General features: G+C 45.6%; 1 protein-coding gene across 3 annotated transcripts in view; it reads right to left on the bottom strand.

Moving 5' to 3' along the window:
* LOC126365929 (fibroblast growth factor receptor 3-like) overlaps positions 1-27,646 on the bottom strand; it is a 380,938-nt gene that overhangs the window by 146,922 nt on the left and 206,370 nt on the right. For all 3 annotated transcript variants that reach the window (XM_050008694.1, XM_050008693.1, XM_050008695.1), the window contains exon 2: positions 13,379-13,495. In XM_050008694.1, coding sequence (XP_049864651.1) covers positions 13,379-13,495 — 117 coding nt within the window. The remainder of the gene's footprint in view (positions 1-13,378; positions 13,496-27,646) is intronic.

Raw genomic sequence — 27,646 nt, 5'->3', positions numbered from 1 at the left:
TCAGTGCAGCACTCCGTGAAGAATGGCCTGCCATTCCCAAGAAACCTTCCAGCACCTCATTGAACGTATGGCTGCGAGAGTGGAAGCTGTCATGAATGGTAAGGGTGGGCCAACACCATATTGAATTCCAGCATTAATGACGGAGGGCGCCACGAACTTGTAAATAATTTTCAGCCAGTTGTTCGGATACTTTTTATCGCATAGTGTATACGTATAGCGCCGTTTTCTATCGGAACTTAATGAAACTATAGGGGCCGAATCGGATACATTCAGCGATGTACCACAACAAAATCTGCATTTATTCAACAGAAACGGGCCGAGAAAAAAAATGAGTCGCATTACCTACTGAACGCCCTTCGTAATACTTTTCATCCCAACCGGAATCCCAGGTCTGCTACCTGATTAAAAGCAAGAATTAGCCTTAACGCGCTACTGTACCAATAAAATAAAGTACGTAAATAATGTGGATTGTAGGATATTGACGCACGGCAGGGGACGTCTGAGGGTCTATAACGGGGAGAGGTATACGGTTACGTGGTGCCGTGCAGACCCTTATCGGTGACAATACGGCCAGCAGCGGAGGAGAGCTTCGAGGAAGGGACGTGCGTTTTAAGTGGCGGCTGGTGCGCCCTCCTCGCTGGGCCGGGTTCGTTACCGACGTGATGGATGGCCGAGGCTACACGCCCCTCCGGGTTTACTGCTCTCGCGGCAGCCTCGTAAAACAGAGCACTTCGGGCCCTACTCTAAAGTAAGATGCCTACCTACCTACTCTCTGGTTTCAACTACCTCTCGCTGGCAGTTCTCTTTGTTTCGACGTGCGCCAGGAGAGCGTTAAAAGTTACAGCAGGGATAGCGCAATCGGCATTATATTTTACTACTGAACGAATAAGTCTAGCTGTAAACTGTACTCTTTATAACATACGCCACGTGATGAGCTCTGGTGTCTTAGAGATACGACGGTACTCACAAGCTGTGCACAAACATTCCGTTCACTGCTGGCAGCGTTACAGCAAGCGATACACAGGAGCTACAGAATTGATTGGTGACTAGTTTTCGTATCGAAGAATGCAGAGTTTCTGCCAGTTTGCCAACTGTTTGTGAGTTGACGAGTGGGGCCAGAAACATGGAGGTCAATTTAAGAAGGGTTAATAATTTATGCATAGTTGAAGGGCAGTAAAAAGAAAATTGTCAATAGTTGGTGAGTGATATGCTACTGAGAAAAAAAGAAAAAAATCAGATAAGATTAAGACATACACTCGTAATTATTTGCGAAAGAGGTAAAATAAAATTCTCTGCAGGTATTTACAAGTCAGAAGCTTTCGGTAATGTTGACTGGAGGAATACACTCTTTGATATTCTGAATTCATCAAGACACAGGGGGAACAGGATTTCTACAGCAAAATCGGAAACCATTTAGTTGTAGGAGTTTATAGTTGAAAGGCATGAAAAGGAGAAATCACGATTACAGCCTATCCGCAATACTATTCGAACTGTACATAGAGCAAGCAGCAAAGGAAACCAAAGAGAAATTTGAAACATAAATTAATGTTCAACGAGAAAATACATAAAATTTGAAGCTTGCCGATGAGATAGTAGTTCTGTCAGAGGCTTGGAAGATACGTTGAATGGATTGGATAGAGTCTTGAAAAGAGATCACATGATAAACGCGAACAAAAGAAAAGTAAATGAAGCGGAGTGCAGCCGAATGAAATCAGGCGCTGGTGAGGGAAATAGACTAGGCTATGACACAGTAAAGTATTTGCTGAGTTTCATTTTCTGCATACCAAAATAGCTGACTATGGTAAAGGTAAGAAGTATATAAACTGCGATGCAAAGAAAAACGTTTTCGAAAAACAGAAATTTATTTGCATCGAGTATAAATTGAAGTGGTAGGAAGCGGTTTTTGTGATGGGATTAAAATTATTGAAAAGTGGTGCCGCAGGAGACTGCTGAGTATTAGGTGTGCAGTTAGAGTAACTAATGAAGAGGTACTGAATCTAAATGGAGAAAAGAGAAGTGTATGGGACAACTTGGCTAAAAGAAATGATAGGTTGATAGGACACACCCTTAGACATCACGGAGTAGCTGAGTTGGCAGGTGAAGAAAATATGTGTGTTGGGAAGGGGGTAGGGAGGGTGTTGTAAGAGTTGTAGACGGAAACCAAGGCCTGGCCAGATTCAAGTGCGTCTGGGATACGGTAGTTACGCCGAGATGAAAAGCCATGTACAGGATGAGGTAGCGTGGAGAGCTCCATCAAACTAGTCTGGTCGATGGTGACTGCAACAACATTCTAAATCAGCTGATAGGTCGCCACTAAGTGAAGGGTCGGTGAGTGACTTTAGGAGGATACAGAGTGACTTAGAATTTCTATTTGGTGAAATGGACGGCGGCTTGCTCTGAATGTGGAAAAGCGTAAGTTAACGCAGATGCGTAGGAAAAAGAATCCCGTAATGTTCGAATACAGTGTTGGTTGTGTGCTGTTTGATACAGTCACATCGATTAAATATCTAGGCGTAACGTTCAGAGCGATATGAAATGGAAAGAGCACGTTAAGGTCGGTAGCAGGGAAGCCGAATGATCGACTTCGGCGTATTGGGAGAATTTTAGAAAACTGTGGCTCATCTGTAAAGAAAGCGCATTCTTCAGTACTTTTCGACTGTTTGGGACCCCGCGAGGTCGGATTAAAGGAAAACATCGAAGGAATTCAGAGGCGTAGTGCTAGATTTTGGAACCGGTAGGTTCGGTCAGCATGTAAGTGTTCCGGATATTCTTCGGGAACTCAAGTGGGAATGCGTGGAGGGAAGATGACAGCCTTTTCGCGAAACACTATGGAGAAAATTTAGAGAACAGGCATTTGCGGCTTTCTGCAGTTAATTCTACCACCGCCACTGCACATGTCGCGTAAAGATCGCGAAGACAAGGCAAGAGAAATTAGGTCTCATATGGAGGCATATACACTGAAGAGACAAAGAAACTGGTACAGATATGCGTATTTAAATACAGAGATATGTAAACAGGCAGAATTCTGCGCTGCGGTCGGCAACGCCTATATAAGAAAACAATTGTCTGGCGCAGTTGTTAGATTGATTACTGCTGCTACAATGGCACGTTATCAAGTGAGTTTGAACGTGATGTTATAGTCGGCGCACGAGCGATGGGACACAGCATATCGGAGGTAGCGATGAAGTGGGGATTTTCCCGTACGACCATTTCACGAGTGTACCGTGCCTATCGGGAATCCGGTAAAACATCAAATCTCCGACGTCGCTGCGGCCGGAAAAAGACCCTACAAGCACAGGACCAACGACGACGGAAGAGAATCGCTTAACGTGACAGAAGTGCAACCCTTTAGCAGATTGATGCAGATTTCAATGCTGGGCCATCAAAAAGTGTCAACGTGCAAACCATTTAATGAAAAATCATCGATATGGGCTTTTGGAGCCGAAGGCAAACTCGTGTACCGTTGATGGCTGCACGACACAAAGCTTTAAGCCTCGCCTGGACCCGTCAACACCGACATTGGACTGTGGATGACTGGAAACATGTTGCCTGGTAGGACGAGTCTCATTTCAAACTGTATCGAGCTGATGGACGTGTACGGGTATGGAGACACCTGATGAATCCATGGGCCCTACATGTCAGCAGAGCGCTATTCAAGCTGGTGAAGTCTCTTTAATGGTGTGGGGCGTTTACAGTTGGAGTGATATAGGACTCCGCATACGTCTAGATATGACTCTGACATGTGACACGTACGTAAACATCGTGTCTGTTTACCTGCACCCATTCATGTCCGCTGTGCACTCCGACAGACTTGGGCAATTCCAGCAGGACAATGCAACACCCGTCCAGAATTGCTAGAGAGTGGCTCCAGGAACAGTCATCTAAGTTTTAACACTTCCGGTGGCCACCGAACTCCCCAGACATGAACATTATTGAGCATACGTGGGATGCCTTGCAACGTGCTGTTCAGAAGAGATCTTCATCCCTTTGTACTCTTACGGATTTACGGACAGCCCTGTCAGTTGCCTCCAGCACTAGTCGAGTCCATGCCATGTCGTGTTGCGGCACTTCTGCGCGTTCTCAGGGGCCCTACACGGTATTAGCCCGGTTCTTTGGCTCTTCATTGTGGATAGTCGTTTTACCCTCAGTCCATTTGTAAGCGAACAAGAAAGGAAATGACTAGTATCGGTATAAGGTACCCTCCACCATGCACCATACTGTGACTAGGAGAATATGTGTGTAGATATGGGTGAAACAAAAGGTAAAAGTGGCACCCTATCTGCCACCCCCCCCCCCATCCCCCCCCCCCACCCCCCGATTAAGTACCCAGTAAGGAATGGGGAATAGGTGAAGTGGCCCATGATGACGTCGCCTTTATCTTTCACTCCGCATTCCTGTCTTTCCTCACGTGGCTCCCTGCTTCACATATTTTTTCCCCAGCGGAGCAGCAGCGGCGTAATAGAATTAAGGCGGCAGGGACGGCAACGCTGCCTGCGCCCGGGGCGAGAAGAGCCCCGCGGGATTCAGCGCGCCGGCTGCTGCTTCTGCCGCTGCTGCTGCAGGCCTCTTACCTGCCAAGGCGCCCTAATCTCGTCCCACGCGTCCCTGGCAAAAGACAGAGATACAAAAAAGCGAGGGGAGCACGGGAGGCGGCGGCGGAGAAAAGACCAGCCTCGCACGGCGGCTCCCCGGCGGGAATCGCAACGCCCGCGCAGGCAGGAAGTGGCCGTAATCCGACGCCCGCCCGGTGGCCTCGCCGCCACGCCCACAAACTGGACGTGGCGTGGCGAGTCACCTGCGGCGGTCATCGCGAGCAGCCGTCTCGCGCCGCGGACAGTACTCGGGTTCTCGTGTAGTTCAGCACTGGACATCTGCCGCCTTATTTCATCGACCACTTAAAACCCTGCAGACGATCGACGATTGCTGCAGGGATCGGATGTTGTGCCTCACCGTAAGCAAGTGTAACGTACTGCGTACAAATCGGAAGAAAGCACTTACTGTACGATCACAAAGATGCATAACAATCACTGGAAGCATTCACATCCTTAAAAAATCTGGGAATATGAATACGGAGCGATTTATATGGGAACGATTACATAATAGAAGGGTGAGACAGACACTAGATTAACATTCAATGAAAGAATCTGTTGTGTACATAGTTCCGCGTAGTCAGCGCGTACACAACTTTCCCACTAGAACGCGCCCCGCTAAGCACAACAGCGCAGGCGCAGCGCTCGCCGTCTCCGCACTACGAGATGGCGCTGCCTTAGAGACGGACCAAATTCTGCTTCCGCCGATCCGCGTATTAATATGTCACGCAGCCAATGAGATTGCTGCTAACGTAGAACCTTTTCTCCTCACGGATCACACTCGCGCTGTGATACCTGAACGCTCGAGGTATTATAACGAGTGTACAGACCTCCGATTTGTCAGTCTGAATTAGTCTATAGTCAAGTTTCAATCTGCGCCTAATAAGATTATCATATTCCTGTACATAGCCATGAAGAGAAATGTATAGACACTTTGTCAAGTATCAGAGATATGTGATAATAAGATTAACGTACCAAGACCAAAGGAACTTCAGACTGTCAATTGTAAACAGCATCCAGAATCATTATGTAATATCTATGCCTTTTTATTATTTTAATAAATTTGTGTAAAAATTAATAAAGTTCTGTTTAACGTTGGTCACCGTCAATCTGCTACTCTAAGCGTGCAGGTGGCATTTCTATCGTCTGACCTAACGGCAGAAGATAAACACGCCACGATAAGACCACGAGACATATTGCTGACACTCGCCTACTTCGTTAGAGCGACAAGTCAATTAATCTGATGGTGTGTGTACCGAAGGTCTTACAGTACGCACCCCACAGAATCCCAATGTTCTCTACCCACAAATGAGTTAGCTTACCAAATTCCGGTTCGACCAATATCTGAATATTGTTCCTCACTTTGCGATCCGCACCAGATAGGTTTGTTACAGGGAATAGAGAAGATTCAAAGGAGAGCAGCGCGTTTCGTTACAGGTTCATTTACTAAGCGCGATATAGTCACGGAGACTCTCAGCCATCTACAGTGGCAGACGCTGCAAGAGCTGTGTTCTGCATCACGCTGTGGTCTACTCTTAAAACTCTGACAGCGTACGTTCTTAGAACAGTCAGTCAGTACATTCATTTCTCCTTCCGGAAAGACGACCGCAGAGGCTTACCAACGATTGTTCTTCCTGCAGACCTTTAGAAACTATAACACGTAAATGACGTCGAATTAAACGCCTTTCAGCCGTCAGTTTTCAACCGTATTCTATTGGGCGACCAGTTCAGCGTTTTACTACGCCACATTCAGGCCCTTGATCGACGTGTAGGAATAATTTACCTTGCTTGTGATCAAAACAGGCGACAGAAATACTTGTATTAGTAGATATTTGTTGCAGTGAGCACTTCAACCATCACCTGACGACCGAAGATGTAGTAGTAAAACGTTGAAACTGGTTGTCGGATAAAATAAGGTAGAAAATTGACAGCTGAAAGGTGTTGAATTTGACATCCTCCATGGAACAGAAGAGTCCCGCAACCATCGCTAAAAAGATGGACGTACATATAACACGTCAGGTGGCAAGTGGCGCAGAGTCTTAAGACAGCCACAGACAGTAAATTATTTAAAATGAAAAGTGAGCAACACCGTAGTTCCATTGGGCAGGGAATAGTAAGAGAAATAATCTGGCAGTCATTACTAAACATGTTGACAGCCCTTTTGGCAATAAGCTGTTGAAGGAGATTTTTGATAGTCCTTCTTCCGACCTAAATGGTATCTCAGGCAAGTAGTTTGATGTCGTAGGTTATTATCTACATCTACATGTGACCTGAAATTCACAGCTGGGTGTCTGCCAGTAGCAGCAAAGTGTCACTGCAGGCCATCGGCGGCGACGGTGGCGTACACCACTTCGCGTCACGTTCTGGCGTAGGTCTGGCCAGCAAAATGATTCGTTTCGGTTAGTACACTGGCGTGCGTTCGAGACCTCTTTTACAGTTGCTAGTGGGAACAATAAAAGTCTTTAATTTTGCAATCTATTATCGTTACTGGATATACGGAATGGGCAGAATACATTAGGGTATTGGCTACTCATAGTTGCGACAATCATCCGGAAGATTGATACGAATAACGCACTGATTTACTTGAGGATAGATTAAATAGTAGTTCTATGTCTTCCTCTGGCTTGAGAACTAGCAGTTTGAAGAGGATGTTGGGTGATTTACAGGTTAATGTACATCACTAGCGCCGTCGTGACTGCGTTTTTCTCATACACGAAGTATTGGCACAGCTCAAACTCTATTTCCCACTAGCCTCTGTAAAAACCAGGGATCGAATCTCTAGGATTCTGATTAGCTTTGTATCTTCAACAAACTGGACTACCTAATCAAATATAATCATTTCTTAAATACAATGGAGAGACGACTAACGTAAAAGCCAGTGTTTACATTCCGTAGTCAGCACCAAATGCGCTGGGGCACTACACTTTTCTCGTAGTAACCATCCGTTTTATTAAAATATGTTGCCGCGTCCAAGATTAATGAACTACAGCAGTGCAACCGGACGAAGTTTTAACGTTAGCATCTGGTTTCTAGATGATATCATAAAAGTCCGTACTTGCTTCAGCATTTCAGGCTTGACGTATCACTTTTGGTAAGCAGTCTGGGCTCCAATATCCTGCGCTGAATCCTAAACCTCTTCGCAGGGTCTCATAAAGTGACGACACGGGACGTTGTTGTCGCAGACTTATTAGTTGGGCGGAGACGTTAAGCTCAGTAGCACCTCTGGCGCTGACTGGCACCCGGTTTTTCTTCTTTTGTTGATTCAGCCTTGTTGCATTTTAAGCCCGTTGTACATCAGCCATCTGATGCTAAAAACGCTTGGTGTACTTCAAAGAGTAAGGTTTTTTTTTCTTACTGTGACCTGTTTGCCTGCGTTTCAAACTTCAAGTTTTGGTCCAGTTCATTTGTAAAGGCATTCTCACCATTTGGAACATTAGTTACTACAGTGCATAAGTCGATGCTGTCTCCTTGTGGAATTCCCTCTCTCATACACCATGCATGTCAATTACTTAACCATAGATGTACCGGAGAAAGCTAAATAACTCCTTTGCGTACTTTTCATTGGAGTCCCCCCTAACCACCCAAGTACTCTATGGGCATGCAGATCTGCAAAAAATGGCTCTGAGTAGTTTGCACATTGCATTCTAGTCCACGTCAGTAGACAGCCTTAATTCATGTTTAATCGGCCTAAATTCTGGTGTTCGTAAATTTGCTTTTGTGTCCTTGTATACAACATGACAAGAGTTGTTTTTAATTTCCAGCAAAACTGCTTGTCGTTATAGTGTGTTAATAATGAGCAGAAGGAAGAGCAGTGCCAATTTTTCTGCAGTGTCTTCGAACAGGCACGTTTAATCTGCACCGCACGACCCACCGTATGTACACTCCGGGTTTCTTCTCCGGCAGAGTCCTGTCGCAGGCGCGTCGCCTGCACGTTCAGCCCCGCCCTCGACGTGGAGGGGTGGCGCGTGTGGGGATGATTGCCTCCGCTCCACCCCGGCAGGTATCGAGAACTACCCCCGCTGCCACCGAACCCCTACAATTTCCAGTCTTATATCGCATGAGCGGAGGGGATGCTGACGGCCTTTCTCCCCCTGAAGGCTGGCATTAAGTAGTGGAAACGCCTTCTCTGAGGGATGTGAAACGGCTGTGAAAGCTGTCTACCGTTAAATCGCCGCACGCTACCGTGTAATCATGCTGTTATCCCATTTCAAATGTTTCCCGTGGAAACTAAGATTGCTGATCGACAAAAGCAGAGATTACTCGAAACAAGCGATTCTTCATTTCATTAAAAAAAAATTCCGTTCTCTTATAGGGTTAAATTGTGATTTACTAATGTACATGCACCGGTGAAACCGAATTTTAGGCTGGAAGAGATGGCTACACAAAAGTGCAGAGCAGAAACAATATAACACCAAGAAGCTAGTAACAGAGTTCTGCATAATTACTAATACACGCACTGAGGTACACAAAATATTTCTCTCTGAACATTTTAAAAAACAGTGCACCGACAGAGTGCCCTAAAACCTTTCCATTCACGTTCATTTTTACATGTTCATAGACATTCCATAAGTTGATCTCTTGAACGTCATTTAACAAAATGAGGAATACTCTTTCGACTTGTCAAAGGCAGAACATAGGTTAGTATAAAGAAATAATACTAAAATACGTTTTGTGGTCAATGTAACGACTGCATTCCAGTGAAGGATGTATTGGCGCTACGCAACTTTTTAATAATACGAAAGATGTCAGAAAAAGTAGACGACTGGATTCTCCTTAAGGGGGCGCACTGCACGTTCTGTCTTATTTCCGTCAGCAGCAATAATGACCACAGATGAAGCGTTTTCTACAGTCTTCAAACGCAAAGGGAAGCGACGAATTCCTTTGTAGTAAAGCTGTTGTCAACACGAAGGCTTTACTAAACTTTGTATGTGCTAGTACTGTTCCTACCTTTAAATGTATTCACTAGCGAAATCTGAGAAGCTCTCAGCTAAGCCAGCCCCATATCGAATGGTCAAGATGGGCCCTCCTGTTCTGATCTTCACACAGAGCAAGCTGGCTCAGCTGTGCGACACTGGACTTATTTTCTTGGAGGGCAGCTGTTCAAATACGCCTCTGGCCATCCGGACTTAGATATTTTTCGTTGTTTCCACAATTAGCTGCCGGTGAAAGCCGGGATGGTCTCTTTCGCAGGATATGACGAATTATTGTTCCCCATCCTTCTACAAACCGAGTTTGTGCTCACTCTGTAACGATATTGTCGTCGACGTAACGTTCTTTTCTTAGGGTGTAGAAAAATTTCCACTTTCAGTCACAATAAAAGATTATTTATTCGTCACACGACCGGTTTCGGGCTTGTGTCCATCCTCAAGTGTTTATACATTCATGTACATGATCATATTGGTGAAGATCACTTTTTGAATACAAAGAAAATTATTTGCAGGCGACTAAACAGATACTGGTGGAACAATTGTAAGTGGGAAATGAGCATTTGTCGAAAATAGACATAAAGATGAAGTATCCTTATTATAATTTTGCTGTGGTGACAGTTTTTCCACTCAGTTGCGCATTTGTTACCATTTTTATGTCCATGTTTCACTTTTTTTTAAATTTAGCTGCATATTTCACTACTGTTTCCTGAACTCGTGATTTACACGGTGTTTACATTCAAGCATGTACCTTATGGTCAAAGAACTTAGACATAGGTGGAGCAAAGATGTTGCTCATACAGAAACATGTAGCTTCTGGTCAAAGAACTTAGATGTGGGAAATGCATAGATGTTGCATACCGAGAAATTTAAAAAGCTATTACATATTGAGAAAACAATTTCGCAATTTATAATAGCTTTTTAAGTTTCTACATGTGCAACATCTTTGCATTTCAAATCTCTAAGGACTTTGTCGATAACCTACATGTTTCAGCATGAGCAACATCTTTGCTCCCCCTATGTCTAAGACCTTTGACCATAGCGTACATGTTTGAATGTAAACACCGTGTAAATCACGAGTTCACGACACAGTAGAGAAATATGCAGCTAAAATTTAAAAAAGTGACATATGGTCATAAAAATGGTAACAAATGTGCAACTGAGTGGAAATTATAATAAGGATACTTTATCTTTATGTATATTTTCGACAAATGCTGATTTCCCACTTACAATTGTTCCACCAGTATCTGTTTAGTCGCCTGCAAATAATTTTCTTTGTATTCAAACAGTGATCTTCACCAATATGATCATGTACATGAATGTATAATGTTTTCGACATATGCTACCTTGTCATTTACAACTGTACCACTTGTATCTCTATAGTCACCAACAAGTAATTTCTTTTGTACTGAAACAGCACTATCCATCAATATAAACATGTACACCAATGTATAAACACCTGAGGAAGCCGGTCTTGTAACGAATAAATAATCTTTTATTGTGACTGGCAGTTGAAATTTTTTTACACCCTGTAAATCAACACTCACGGAGTTCGACAGCATCCACTATGGATAAAGTTCCTTTTTCTACTATTTAACCACATATTTAGTTTGTGTCTATACAGCCGTGACTGAACCACTGGCTATGCCAACAGCACAGAGTTAATGGAACCATCTGTCACGCGCTCATCGCCTCGCATCTAACGGGTAGGCAGCCAGGCAGATAAAGTGCTTCCTACACGCTCTGCTATGCGCAATTAATTCAGCCTTGGTGTCCGCCAATAGAAATCATTGCCTCGCCTGCTAGACACTGTTCTTTGTTTACTCCTGTAATGTGTACCACACTCTATACGTTAGTTGCTGGTGTGACACCACGATTAGCTTGTAATGGACGGCATGCAATTTCTCTAGTCATAAGCAGTTCAGTTTTGCCTCGGTGTTGACAACAGCTGGTACGCCACTGTAAACACTGCGTGACGCGGAGGAAACAACGTTGTTAACATCTCGCTGCGGCGCGATCAGCGTCAGCTCGCTATTACAACACTTCGTCCTACTGTCTCCTTCAAGCGTGTGAGAATGCAAGGTCGACTATAAACGGTAGCTTTGATGTTCCCTTTGGTAACTGCGAGCGAGACCGGCGATCGTAAAACGAGTCAGCGCGGTCACGGATGGGTACTACAGACCGCTAATCACCTCTCGTGCTTCGTCCCATCTTTATCACTGTTTACTCGTTTCTGACCATATTTGACAAATGATGTTCCTTGCAGTGCCAGGTGGTAACGGGCGCGGCAACTACCTTTGATTGGCTAAAGTGACAGATATCTTAATAATACTGAAGAAGATAATCAACACTCTTAAAACACAAGCAAAATTACCAAATGATACACGTAAAAAAACTAGCGGAGTCAACAGAAATAGCCATTAAAATATCTGCATTTGGTCCTAGTTGTAAAAATATTGTCAAGTGCGTTTTACGGGTCACTTCGTTTTGTACAAATTAATGACGAAAAATGTTTATCTGCCGATATTTCCAGTACAAATATATCGAAAGACAGTTGACTTTGTTTGTTATACATATCGAATAAATGTTTCAAATGGCTCTGAGCATTATGGGATATAACTTCTGAGGTTATCAGTCCCCTACAACTTACAACTACTTAAACCTAACTAACCTAAGGACATCACACACAACCATGGCCGAGGCAGGATTCGAACCTGCGACCGTAGCGGTCATTCGGTTCCAGACTGTAGCGCCTAGAACTGTTCGGCCACTTCGGCCGGCAGGAATTTAGAAATGATATAGTAGTACTTAACGAGTCTTTAACAGAATTGTTAGCCTTCCCTGTTTTCCCGTTGCAAACCACGTAATTGTAATGAACCACTGAGATCCCCAATGAAATAATTCTGAAAATAATATAGGTTATTACATTTCCGACTTAAACAGATAAATTCTTGTGACACGTGGGCTTTGGTGAACATTCTATTCGGCACATTTTGATGTTTCAAAAATTATACTTAAGTGTAAGCCGGCCGCGGTGGCCTAGTGGCTATAGGCGCTCCACTCCGGAAGCGCGCGACTGCTACGGTCGCAGGTTCGAATCCTGCCTTTTGAACTTAAGTGTAAACATTAACCAGCGTTTCCTGTTATGAATCAAGATCTTCGGTTGTTCTTGAGGTAATCCAGACACGAATATTGTCGTCTTTCAATAAATTTTCTGTGGTGGTTTCCTATTACAGAGAACGAAACGATAATCAAGCGCCACGTTAAATGGAGAATGGATGTATTCATCTCTCTGCCGGTCCGTCCAGAAACTCACTCTCTCCCTGCACGTCGCAGAGCGGGTCGCGCTGTAGAAGGTGAGTATCAGGCTTTTGAAAGGTGGGCAGGTTAATGTGACCGGACAGTGTATTTAACTGTCTGGAACATAAATTTCACGTAGTTTCGGTTCATTTGAAATGTACTAACGTGTCCCTAGTGGAAATTCAAGCCGTAATGTCTATTTACAGAGCAGCGATGCCACAACTAGACCTAGGTAGCTCGCAAGTGACGCATACGTAGCGCGTGATGTAACAGATATTTAGCTGCTGTCACTATTTTATATTTTGGACGCAATTTTGAAACAAATCGTGACTCGATGTTAATTTGTATTGACTTGAAGTAAGCGTCTGTGAAGACAGTCGTAACTAGTGTCGAACCGGGGCAGTCCATAAGGTAGTGTTACGGAGATGCGAATGGAAGCGAAACAAGTGTTGTCTTTGCAAGATATGCGATGTTTTTCCGGAGATAAGTTTTTGAGTAAATTCAGAGAAGCAGTACGCGAGAGTAGTTACTAAACCGATTATAGTGTTGGAAGTGCGTACTTACCGAGCAGGATGTATATGGTGGCGGGACGCACTTGTACCGCTGTCATTAGCAACAGCAGGCACGCCAGCGCTAATCGCCCCAACGTCGACGCCATGGCGCTGTCACCTTTACGGTGCCCTGCACACAACAGAGTGAATCATGTTAGGCTCACCGCTATGCTGTCTTTGAATTTCTATTATCATTACAAAACATTATTTTAAATGGCCCACCAAGAAAGAAGGTAGGAAAGTTAAGAAGGAAAGACGGTGAGTTAAGGTTTAAACCGAGTCACTCGGGTAGGACATGGATGGTGCAATGATTCGGGTTAGCACGACATTACCAAGCCTGCAAACTCTGAAGGAAATTTGAATCTCTCTCCTCTCGGATTCAAGATCACTCGAAAAAATGCCATTACTCTGTAAGATTTCAGTCTGAGTTTGCGGACAGTTCAGCGAATTAACGCTACTGGCGCTCCAGTCTGCATTGGAAAAACAGCCTGTGATCATCTGAACCTCAAGGAAGTGGGACCTAATAATGGCGGAAATAGAGCTACGATTTTTTCACATTTCTTTCCGATGTCGGTTGTGATTCGCGTACCCGCAGTATGCTAAAACAGATGTGCCACCTGCTAAAGTCCGAGGAATGGGCTGGAGCGTATGTGGCCAACGCAGCCAGCCCTACGGCCTCGTACATGAAACGACCTGTAGCAGCTCTCTCGCACGGGCTGACTGAAAACCTTCTCTAAGATGTAATGTTAACCCGCCACTAATGTTCCCAATGAGTACGATTTACAAACCAAGAAAAATTAGGATTATGTTAAAGTCTGGTACTGTGTCTGGTGTGTGAGAATACAAATATATCTTTGTTGTTTGCCAATGACAATATTGTTGAACTTGTAAGTATATTTCGTGGCTGACTATTTCAAATAGTGGAGACTTAAGTCGTCAGCCAGCTAATTTGGTCCGCTAGACAGTTCTGCAAGGGACGCGGCAGCCCAAACAGGTGCGATGCTGTCGAAATACCAAACGCAGACCAACACCGCCGATACTGGACAAGTGGACACAAATATCATTAACCCATATTTTTACTAAATCATCCAGACAGGAAGTTCTCTACAGCCTTACAAAGAATGAAACCATATTCGCATGATAATGTTTGTTAGCAACTGTTAACGTCCTCAAGACCGGTCCTGAAATACTCTTCATACCTCGCGATCAGTTTTAATGTTCCAGTGGCGTTGTAGTCGGCGGCGTGTACTGGGCGTTAAGGTATCCGTCTGCACCTTTTCGTGACTGTAAACGTGCTGACTCCAAGGCGTTTCTCAGGCGACAGGAGAGACGGAACATGCCAACAGCAAGATCAGAAGATGGACGGTCAAACGCCTCACTGCGACGCTTACAGAGATCGAGTATGCCACCGTGTGAGGGAGTGCGTTCTCATGAATCAGAGCGACACCCGTACTGAGCATCCCGCACCTGTTCCATGCGGTTCGTTTCAGTTACAGGAGAGGGGCAACTGTTGCGGGAAACCATAAAATTACGATTCTCGAGCACACGCTACAGCGGCGAATCCACGACGCCGTAATCGGAAAGAAACAGCCGTCTAGTTTGCATCACTTGCGTTTCCATAACCACCTGTAGATTGTGTCCATCAACAACGCCCTATTAGTATTGTTTGGGCGCAGATCTTCAAAGCAGCTGTTGTAATTGTTGCTGCCACAATTTGCAGTAAACTTTAGAAGGGCACTCGAACGTTGCGCTAAACAGAAGTTGAGTTTTTATTTTTTCTATCGACGATGCATTCTGTGCGTCCAGAAACGGCATCACAGTCGATACGACGAGCGACTGACAAGTGACAACAATCGCATAGAGAAATGACTCAAAGCATCTGTTACACATTCGCTTCACAATTATCGATATATATCCTTTTTTGTCGGTGGGTGGAAGTTATTTTCTGCATAACCCATTTTATAAATTTTTCATTAGTTCAAAGCCCAGAAGCGCTGTGGACATCTTTGGAAATGTTACTGTAACAGCCACTATATCGTGCCAACAGGAAATGGTATAAAATTTATCGACACGGAGAAAACCTTCTCTTGTAAACACGTTACATCACATCGATGTGTGATCTAGCTCGTAACCTTCCTAGATAGCAGAGGTCTTGTTTGCAAGCCAGAACAGGTTATAGTGAATCGAGGGTTGCAAAAAGTAAACACTGCTTGCGTAACTTGAGAGTTGGCCCTCTTTCGGTCCACTTCCACCTGAAGGTGACGGGGTCTCGTGCTGCCGTCTACTTTGCTGGAAACACTCCGGGTATAGTAAGGACGGTGCTACCATGTTGCTTCTTTGTTGGGTCAACAAAAGTGATACGGCCCGTATACATATTTTTGGGTAATATGATTAGTATAGTATAGTATAGTGTTAATTCTACCAATGCCGGTCGTCCATAGTGCTATGGTATTATACCTGAAACTATAAAAGTAATCACACGGTGAACAGTCAGCAGTACTATCACACACGTCTAAGTAGATATCTTTTTAAGGGTGGCCTTGCAAATCCCTGTTCACAGTCTTACAAACATCAGTATAACGTTGACTTTCCCTGGTTTAAATTTTGAGAATGTTTACAGACTCCGCAGTGTAGTAAATTAATGGAAAGAAATTTCATGAGAGGACGCTGTCTCAAACTGTTTGGGACATGGCTGTACAATTACGCCACCAAACTTGGATATATATACGCATATATACTGAAGTGCCAAAGAATCTGGTATACGCACACTTATTCAAATACAGACATACGTAAACGGCAGAACGCGGCGCTGAAGTCGACAACGCCTATGTAAGACAAGTGTCTGGCGCAGTTGTTAGATCGGTTACTGCTGCTACACTGGCATGTTATCAAGACTTAAGTGAGTTTGAACGTGAGTGTTATAGTCGGCGCACGAGCGATGGGACACAGCATCTGAGAGGCAGAGATGAAGTGGGGATTTTCCCGTACGATCATTTCACGAGTGTACCGTCAATATCAGGAGTCCGGTGAAACATCAAATCTCCAACGTCGCTGCGGTCGGGAAAAGACCCTACAAGCACGGGACCAACGACGTAGGAAGAGAATCGCTTAACGTGACAGAAGTGCAACCCTTTCGCAGATTGATGCAGATTTCAATGGTAAGCCATTAAAAAGTGTCAACGTCGCTTGAGGCAAATGGCAGGGTGGTTCCTCTGACCAGAGTACGGCCGAGTTCCTTCCCATTCCTTCCCTAAACCAAGTCTTTTCTCCGTCTCTAACGACATCGTCATCGACGGGACGTTTAACACTAACCTTCCTTCCTTCCTTCTAACCTTCACTGTTTCCGCTTTGCACACCTTGCCGTCATTATGGAGATGGCTAGTAAGCAATGGTTCCTTAACCCGAGGAAAGAAGAAGAAGTTATTGGATGGGATATCTAACAGAATACAGGGGTTGCGGCAGTGTTTGATGGTGTAAAGCAGGGGCACGTGTGACAGTCACGTGCACAACAGAACTGTCGGACAGTTTCCCGCGACGGTTCGCCTTGACAACCTGCCGCAACTTCATCGGATTTCGGCAGTACGTGTCCGCAAAACTTTACCACTTACGAGCATAACATGTTAGCTCCACACCGTGGCAGTCCCGTAAAACTCTGAGCATCACCTTGTCCGGTGATGGCTAGGTCTTTACCTCTCTTCATCGTGGTGAGCGGACACGTCCCCACAGCTCGCTGTGCCTCTGTGTGTGGCGCTACGGCCAGCACTCGTCCACAGTGATTGGACAGCTGTAGGGTTCCTCTGTACTGGCCCATCGCTGATGCGACAGTTCCGCTGCTACGTCGTGTTGGATGTTCAAAGCTGATCCACGATTGACTTCACCTTTTTAAAGTATCAGCTCGATTGTGATACTCTGGACTTCGAATTCCAGGGCTTGTACTTTTCTTGCGATTACGTGTTCTCCACGGAACAATGATCTGCCACTTAGTATCCGTCAATCAGACTTGTGTGACCGCACTGGAACCGATTTCTCCACACATGATGGCGCATTATGCCGCGCATTTCCACCAGCTCAGAGTGGACTGTTGCAGTTCAGCTGCCCTTCAAATGCGGAAAGGGATTAACCGCGTGGTATTTAGCCTTATCAACGGGCCGTGCCGTTTCGTTTCGTTTCCTCTAGCGGCGTGCTATGGCACTGCAGCGTGGGGATTTTAGTGTGTACTAGAACTGCAGACAATCACTTGCAAAGAAATGTAAAATTATTCGCGCACTTACAACTTTATGACCGCCCGTCTTTAGCAACTCTTACGAACACTGAATGAGATTTAAAGAAACACTTCCTCTCTCATTTTTAGACACACACACAAGCACACGCAACACGGCACAAGCTGTCCTCCAGCAGAGACACGGCAATAGTTCTCACCAAACGTTCAAAATCAGCACCACATAAAACGAAGGTAATTATAAACAAGCGAGCAGCGACAACACAGCACCTCTCAATGAAAATGGAGACAGAAGTATCTGCTAAAATGACGTTTTGTGGTAAAGAAAAATACGTGTGAAGTAAATGTGATAGCGAGATTACATAAAAATGGAGTGAAAACAGGTAATCAAGAGCTGTGGAAGAAGATATTCACAAAAAATACATAACAGGACGAAAAATTTAAGTAGAAGTAAGTACAGTAACATACATAATTAGAACCAACGATAAAAAATAGTCTTCAAAAATGCACATTTTTCTTCATGACTAGATTGCAGAAGAATGCTACGAAAGCGACAAGAAAGGGCACAAAAACAGATCTGTAAAAAAGCATTTTCGCTAGCAGTGTAATTTTGAGGTGAACTATAGAAAACTAGACTAAGTGATTAGCGATTACAATTACGAATAATTTAAATTGAAACGATCACATAGATAGTGTTGTGAGCGAAGCAAACCAAACCCAATAATGGCACAACACTTAGAAGATGCAACAGCTCTACTATAAAGACTGCTTAAACTTCGCTTGTGCGTCCCCTTGCGTAGTACTGCTGGGCGGTGTGCGATCCGTATCAGTCCGGAGCCGCGCGACTGCTACGGTCGCAGGTTCGAATCCTGCCTCGTGCATGGATGTGTGTGATGTCCTTAGGTTAGTTAGGTTTAAGTAGTTCTAAGTTCTAGCGGACTGATGACCATAGATGTTAAGCCCCATAGTGCTCACAGCCATTTGAACCATTTTTTTTAATCCGTATCAGGTAGGATTGACGGCGAACACCGAAAAGGTCCAAAGGACAGAAGCTCGTTTCGTATTATCGCGAAATAGGGGAGATAGTGACAGAGACATGATACAGGATTTGGGGTGGCAGTCATCAGAACAATGGCGTATTGCGCTGCGGCAGAACTTTCTCGTGGAATTTCAATCACCAGATTTCTCCTCAGAGTGCGAAAATACATCGTTGGAGCATACATATAGAAGGAGAATCGATCACCATCATAAAATAAGACAAATCAGAGCACACGCGGAAAGAAGTAAGGGATCGTTTTTCCCGCGCGCTGTTCGAAAGTGGAACAGTGGAGAAGTACTTTAAAAGTGGTTCGATAAACACTCTGGCAGTCATCTACACGATTGCAAAGTTATCATGTAGATCTAGATGTAGATAAAAAATACATATGTTACAATTTTTAGGCGTACAGTGGATAAACGGTTACAAAATTTGTATTATACAGTACAGAAATAAAATTGACCGACATATGATGACACATATGTGTCGAAACATGTCTGGATGCAAAAAGAAATAGTGTTTTTTCCACAAGTCGGATAAAAAAAAGGTACCCAGAAATGTTAATAACTATCTTCCGGTAGTCACATCTCGGAACGCCGTTCCCCGTTACTGCTGGGCCTAGCGTTCTTCTCCACAGAGGCGACGGTCCTCACTGACAAGAGAACATCCCCATCGCAGACCCTTCAGATTTAAAGCTGGCACAGTGGATAGGCCTTGAAAAACTGAACACAGATCAATCGAGAAAACAGGAAGTTGCGAGGAACTATGAAAAAAATTAGCAAAATATACAAAATGAGTAATCCACGCGCAAGGTAGGCCACAACAAGGCGAGTGTGAGCTCAGGAGTGCCGTGGTCCCGTGGTTAGCGTGAGCAGCTGCGGACCGAGAACTCCTTGGTTCAAGTCTTCCCTCAAGCAAAAAGATTGCTTTCTTTATTTTCACAAAGTTATGATCTGTCCGTTCGTTCATTGACGTCTCTGTTCACTGTAATAAGTTTAGTGTCTGTGTTTTTTGAAGTCGCGAGCTATATTTGCTGGATTCGTATTGCCCACAGAATACATCTCACGTATTTAATGCACTCTCGTCCAAAGTAGCGGACAGTCAACTGCCAGCCAGGGAGCCTCGTCAGCAGGAATACTCTCTCTTCAGTGCGCTGTAGTCGACTGACGTCGTGTGTTTCGATGTTTGTTTAGGTGTAGCGTCCCCATACTACGGCGCAGTTATCTCACATCGGACGGACGGACAGATAATTGTCTGAAAATAAAAAAATTAAACTTTTCACTCGAAGGAAGACTTGAACCAAGGACCTCTCGTTCCGCAGCTGCTCACGCTAACCACGGGACCACGGCGCTCCTGAGGTTACACTATCCTTAATATTACCTATCTTGCGCATTAACTACTCAGTTTGTATATTTTGTTAATTTTTTTCATAGTTCCATACAACTTCTTCCTGTTTTTCAGTTTTTCAAGGCCTATCCACTGTGCCAACTTATAACTAAATCGCAGGGGGGTACGATGGGGAGGTTCCCTTGTGAGTAGTTTTTCGCGGGTGGTGTAGTGGAGGTAAAGGTGGCGGTGAAGTCGGCGGCTGGCCGCAGGTGTAGCGGCTGGCAGCACGTGTGTAGCGACCGCCGCGCCATCCACTATTCATGGCGGCGCGCATCTGCATCTACGCCGGCCGCCTCACAACGGCCGATGTGCGCTGAATGCGCCACCGGCCGCACCCTACACCGCGCGTCGCCACACAGCCACACGACCGCAAATCCACTGTGCGCACACGAGCAGCACCAGCTGGGGCGTGGCCCGCTAATCAGAGGACTTCATCCAGGAGACGCCTAGTCAGCGAGCACTCCGTATCTTTACGTTGACTACACTCGCTCAGCTGGATGTTTCCGTATCCTTGTCTAAGGCTGTTTATACTGTGTTCACGAATAGTTTCCCGACCCGTGTCAACAGCTGGGCCACCTCTGCAGTAATGCCCTAGACTTCCGTGTAGGAGGGCGTTGTGTTGGTGATAAACTTCGAACAGTAAAGTGTTTCCAAACCGCGACGGGGCCTACAGGAACGACAGCGTGTTCTGTTCATGTGCCGCGTGGCGTCGTACGCTCCTCACAGATACAGCAGCCGTAAGAAAAAAAGGTGATGCTGTCCCAGTTGCTAACACGAACCAGTATGTGCCAATAACGCGAGGGCGTAGTGTTTAAGACGCATCCAGGAGCATCGAGGATAAAGTGCCATTGTGGAACGGTGATTTAAGTTTAACGAGGTTTCCCTAAACTGCAGCATGAGTCCTTGAGATCACGCTCGAATTTGTTTCCAAGGAGAATACTGCGTAACGGTAGGATGATTTTGTGGTTTCACAACAAGTTGCTCTGTGAAACACTTGCTACCATTCAGTAGCCATCACAAGTTCTGAAATTAACGCCAAACTGATAAGTCCACGTGTACGGCGGTTCGCATCCCTAAGATTTTTTTTTTTTTTTGTTCCGGTGGAGTTTTTTGGAGGACGGGGGGGGGGGGGGGGGGGGGAACCTGTGGCCATCACTTAGTGCGCCCTCGTAATCGGCTGACAGATGGCGTACACGAGGCTGCCGTCTTAGGCTGGACGAAGAATGGCAACAATGGCTCGAGACTAGACAGGGCTACTAACCGCTAATTCGGGGATTACTGACTACTAGTGACGTGTGAGTCCTGAAAACGGGAGTGTTTCACGACAGACTTATTGTTGCAGCTGTCAATAGGAAAAGCTGAGAGATATTGGAAGACGGGGGAACGGGGACAAACAGCCTCTTGCGGGGCAACGACTCGGTGAGGAAGAGCGCGGGAGATCGTATAAGCGAGCGCCTTCTTTAGGTAGGCTTCGGAGACCGCACATTCGCCGACTCATAATTTTGGAGCAGCGTTCACTGTTCCTCGTTCGAATTTTGTGGATGTTCACAGAATCTCTAAGACAGTGGGGAACGTTTTTCAGAAGAGGTTGCAACATGACTCCAGTGACTTCAATTTAGTGCGGTATACACCTAGGCTAAACACTTGAAGTACGCAGACTGCAATAGAAGATTGCATCCTGTACGCTCTTATTAACGTCGACATTCGTCTAATAGTAACTGCACAAAGACGTGATACCCTTAGAAATAGGATAGAAGAGTGTGAAAAACGGGGTGCAAAGAGCACATCACAATAACAGGAGGAGAAGATTACTGTTTAACGTCCCGTCGACAACGAGGTCATTAGAGACGGAGCAAAAGCTCGGATTAGGGAAGGAAATCGGCCGTGCTCTTTCTAAGGAACCACCCAGGCATTTGCCTGAAAGGATTTAGGGAGATCACGGAAAACCTAAATCAGGATGGCCGGACGCGGGATTGAACCGTCGTCCTCCCGAATGCGAGTCCAGTGTGCTAGCCACTGCGCCACCTCGCTCGGTGCCAATTAATAACAGGAACTGAATATGCCGTAGTATAAGTTTTCCATTACAGACGGATCGGAAACCGAGCCGCGTGCGAGATAACTGCGAATGTGAAGTTAAGACCCTCCACTGACTCCAGTATCAAATATTTCCTAGTTAGTAAAAGCGTATGTGAAAATTAAACTTTTCTGAATTAAGTCCGTATGACGTTGCGCTTAAATTTCACACATGGCCTGCCTTACCGAAAGTACGACAGCAGGAGTTTCACGTGTCGTCGTCGCATCTGGATGGAATACAGTACCCGTCTCTCCAGAGACCTGAGAATTATTTTGAAGATCTCATTTCGAGAATCTCGATTAGCCAGTGCAATATCGATGTGTTGCACACTTTTCTTCTGAGATGACGTCACACCGAGAAATCCAGATGATTGACGTTAGGCGATCTTGAACGCCAGCGTGCAGGCGCTGCTCACCTGCCCACCTTGGACGACGCTGGCGCGTTAGATGACGTCTTACGCAAGTACATGTGTGTTATAAAGGCTGGCGCCTTGCCGATGCAGCCTCTGTCGTGTGTCACTGGCAGGTCGCTTCAGTTCTGTCTCGTTTTCGCTTCCTGCCGCCTTCTCGACGTCTTCCAAGTACTTCATCGTAGGCCGTCCCCCTCCTTTTTTTCCCAGCACTTTCCCTCCAAGAATGTTAATGCTGAAACTATTGTGTCTGATGGTAAGTGTAATAAATTTTCTCTTCTACATTTCATTTAATAATATTTCTCTTCGTCGACTTTCCTTAAGACTCCCAGGTTGGTTTTTCTTTCCGTCGGGCCGGCTCCCACTGTATCGACGTTTCAGAAGCTTAAAGTCCGCCTCCGTAGAGAAGCGGTAGCGTTTCTGCCTACCACGCAGGGGGCCCTGGTTCGATTCCCGGCAGGGGACCGGGTGTTGTGTGTCCATCACCATTGACCCGCACGTCGCGGAAGTGGCGTCAACTAAAAAGGACTTGCAATGCGGCGGCCGAACACCCCCGCATGGGGCCTCCCGGCCAACAATGCCGTACGATCATTCCCACACCCCACACAGAAGAGTAAAGTCGATCCCTTTCTATTTTAATCAGAATCCAACGTTCACTTTCATAGAGCAATGTAATTCATTCGAATGATTTACTGACTCCTGTAATACGTGTTTGCTGGTTTAAATATTTTCTTTAGTCATAAATGTCAGTTTTCCTGAAGCAATCCTCTCTTCACTTCCATTAAGCATCTATTTTCCTCTATGATTATGCTACCGCGGTAAAAGAAATAGCTTCACCTGGTCGATTCTGATGTAATCAATTTTATATTGGTTCTAATTTCACCGACATTTTCCGGTACTACCTCTACTTTCGTTTTCGTCTGTTCAATTTTAATTGCCATAGTCTTAAGAGTTTCTTATAGGACTCGCAGCATTCTACTCGTTTTTTTCGCAGTCAGCAACTCTTACGGTGTCATCAACAAATCTGCTACAATTTGCCTTTTCACCATTGGTTTACACACCCTTATTGGTCTCCTTCATAATCTGAATGGCTGACTCAAAGAACACATTAAAGGAATAAAAAGTTTTGCGGCATCCTTGTCTGACTTTTTTTCTAATCCTGGCCTCACCTCTGCATAACTGATCTTTATATAGTTGATCAATCGTTCTTGTACTCTTCCAGACCTTTCCTATCTTCCTCATAATTGTAAAGATTAGCTCCCAGTTAAGACTGTCAAAAGCTTTTTCTGAGTCAATGAACGTAAGATGAGTGCTTCCATTCATAACCACACTACTCTCCAATTGCATGTGAAGGTCAAAATAATTCCTCTCGTTCGTGTGCCATCCCTGAATCCAAAGTGGTCTTCTCCTACGTACTTAGCGGGACTGATGACCTTAGCTGTTTAGTCCCCCTTAAACATCCCAACAACCACCACCACCTCCTACATACTTACATACTTTTCGTTTCATCCTGGTCTTAACTACACTACTGGCCTTTAAAATTGCTACACCACGAAGATGACGTGCTACAGACGCGAAATTTAACCGACAGAAAGAAGATGCCGTGACATGCAAATGATTAGCTTTTCAGAGCATACACACAAGGTTGGCGCCGGTGGCGACACCTAAAACGTTCTGACACAAGGAAAGTTTCCAACCGATTTCTCATACACAAACAGCAGTTGACCGGCGTTGCCTGGTGAAACATTGTTGTGATACCTAGTGTAACGAGGACAAATGCGTGCCATCACGTTCCCGACTTGATAAAGATCGCGATTGCGATTTATCGTATCGCGACATTGCTGCTCGCGTTGGTCGGAATCCAATGACTGTTAGCAGAATATGCAATCGGTGGGTTCAGGAGGGTAATACGAAACACCGTGCTGGATCCCAGCGGCCTCGCATCAGTAGCAGTCGAGATGACAGGCACATTATCCGCATGGCTGTAACGGATCGTGCAGCCACGTCTCGATGCCTGGGGACGTTTGCAAGACAACAACCATCTGCCCGAACAGTTCGACGACGTTTGCAGCAGCATGGATTATCAGCTCGGTGACCATGGCTGCGGTTACCCTTGACGCTGCGTCACAGACAGGAGCGCCTGACATCGTGTACTCAACGACGAACCTGGGTGCACGAATGGCAAAACGTCATTTTTTCGGATGAATCCAGGTTCTGTTTACAGCATCTTGACGGTCGCATCCGTGTTTGGCGACATCGCGGAGAACGCACATTGGAAGCGTGTATTCGTCTTCTCTATACTGGCGTATTACCCGGCGTGATGGTATGGTGTGCCACTGGTTACACGTCTCGGTCACCTCTTGTTCCAATGACGGCGCTTTGAACAGTGGACGTTACATTTCAGATGTGTTACGACCAGTGGCTCTACCCTTCATTCGATCCCTGCGAAACCCTACATTTCAGCAGGATAATGCACGACCGCATGTTGCAGGTCCTGTACGGGCGTTTCTGGATACAGAAAATGTTCGACTGCTGCCCTGGCCAGCACATTCTGCAGACCTCTCACCAATTGAAAACGTCTGGTCAATGGTGGCCGAGGAACTGGCCGGTCACAATACGCCAGTCACTACTATTGATGAAATGTGGTATCGTGTTGAAGCTGCATGGGCAGCTGTACCTGTACACGCCATCCAAGCTCTGTTTGACTCAATGCCCAGGCGTATCAAGGCCGTTATTACGGCCGGAGGTGGTTGTTCGGGGTACTGATTTCTGAGGATGTTTGCACTCAAATTGCGTGAAAATGTAATCGTATGTCAGTTCTAGTGTAATATATTTGTGCAATGAAAACACCCGTTTATCATCTGTATTTCTTCTCGGTGTAGCAATTTTAATGGCCAGTAGTGTATATTAAAGAGTATTTGGAAGGATGCGTCAGCACTAGGGGCAAAATGCCGCCTGCCGTAGCGTCGCCAGTGGCACTGAGTGCGCGTGCGCAGAGAGGCTGCGGGCGGCCGGCGGCTGCTCCGGCGGTTGGGGCAGGTCGCGCCGGGCTGCGGCCGCAGCCAGCCTCGCCGCCTCGCCGCCTCGCCGCCTCACTGCCTCACTCGGCGTCTGTCGGTCAAGGAGGACCGGTTCCGCGTCCCGCCAGGTAAACATTCGCACCGCTGCGCCTTACGTAACGCCGCCACCGCAGCACACTGACCGAGTCCGCGCGCCCGCCGCCTGCTCTCTCTTCCGCTCTTCCCGCCTGCTGCGAGTGGCGGAGCCAGCGATCCGAGGTTCGTGACGCACACCCCCTCCTGACCCACCAGAGGACGTGTCACTAGCAGCGAATGTATCTGTTCATATATCACTCACAAGCTGCGACACAGTCGCGAGTGGAACAGTGACTCGAAAATGAAGAATAAATTTCTTTGATTTTTATAAAAAAAAAAAAAACAGATCTGAAGATGTTCACTGCTAACCGAAACCGATTGTCTCAGGACCTAGCCGGTACAAGTTTGTGTTCATACAGGAAAAATAAAAGAAATTTATTACATACCACTCAGTTTCCACCCACCACAACCATCTCTCAGTTGCTTTCCTATAATCACTCTTCCCCCATCCCCAACTCAAACCACAGTTCCCCCCTGCTTCTCCCGCCTTCCCTGACTCGATTCCACTCACGTGTTTTCTGGACATAACATATCCTGACTAATTTACGTTGATTCACACAAACCCTTCCACATTGCCACTCACCCATCCACAAATACATTCCCACACCTACCCCCTCCACCCCCCCCCCCCCCCCCCCCACACACACACGTGAAACTTCAGTGCTATTTGTCTTTTGGAGCTTTAGCAAACTCAGGTGGACTTTCCTTTTCAGTAGCCAAAAGTAAGTACCCATCAAAGTGCCGACAGTGCTTAACATTGGTGATTTGAAGGGAACCATTATTACAACTTGGGTGGGACCGTTGGCATTATACGATACCTCCCAACATTATTATTTTGTTCAGTATGTATCAGTCACTAGGTATTAGACATCGACATAATCTTTTGAGCTGAATCGTATGAAATGTCCAATAGAACAATATAAATTTCAATTTGTCACACGTATGCTTTTCGAACTGAAGTCCTACACATTTCTGAACTGCAATTCGTGGGAAGTTATGGTTACGGGAGTCTACCACGCACCGATTTAAGCACATTACTATTATATTAACACGTGTTACATATTTAATGCAACAGTTAATAAAATCTTGGCATATTGCAGGTGAGGATCACGTTAACGTATATTTGCGGGAGCAGGCGGCATAAAAAAAAAATGTTTCGTTCTGCCCCCCTCTTTCTCCCAGGAAAGAACCCTCGCTCCACGCCAATGTAAGCGAGGTTTCCGCCCCGCAAACACGTGTAAATTTGGTTCGGGCCACGAGTCTTCAAATTCTGTAATGCAAGAGTGTACTGAGGGGAAGGGCAACAATATTTGTCGTGAAAGGCCGGCCGGAGTGACCGTGCGGTTCTAGGCGCCTCAGTCTGGAACCACGCTGCTTCTACGGTCGCAGGTTCGAATTCTGCCTCGGGCATGGATGTGTGTGCTGTCCTTAGGTTAGTTAGGTTTAAGTAGTTCTAAGCTCTAGGGACTGATGACCTCAGATGCTCAGTCCCATAGCGCTCAGAGCCATTTGAACCATTTTTTCTTCTGGCCATTTCCTCACAAAATTGTAATCGTTTCTGATAGTCACTTGGTTTGAGAGATTGCACAGTCTCTATTTTGTATGGGTGAAAATGTAAATCTTGACGAACAATTCTTGTCACCGAAGTGTTACTTATTCCAAGAGGTAGAGCATGTTGTTTGGCAGATCAAGGTTGTTCATCCACGAACGAATTGCGTTATCCAAGGAAACAGGCCTGTTGCGCGGTATGTTGAAATGGCGTCGAAAACTCTCGCCATTCGTATGATACGCTTTAACCGCGTAGCCGCGATGTTCACCCGTCCAACGATCCATCGCAACTAAATGACAGGACATTCAGGCAGAACGGAGCCAGCCACTATTACCCCCACAAATCACGTTCCAGCTGTCAAGGTCATCTCCAATCTGCCCGTTTCACTGGCTAACCTTGTACATCCCCTTCGTGCACAGAGAAGGAGGAGGGGTGGAGGATGGAATGGAG

This window comes from Schistocerca gregaria, chromosome 4 (genome assembly GCF_023897955.1).
Source record: "Schistocerca gregaria isolate iqSchGreg1 chromosome 4, iqSchGreg1.2, whole genome shotgun sequence".
Classification (NCBI taxonomy): domain Eukaryota; kingdom Metazoa; phylum Arthropoda; class Insecta; order Orthoptera; family Acrididae; genus Schistocerca; species Schistocerca gregaria.
Note: the sequence above shows the minus strand (reverse complement) of the source record. Positions and strands in the feature narration are given on the sequence as shown.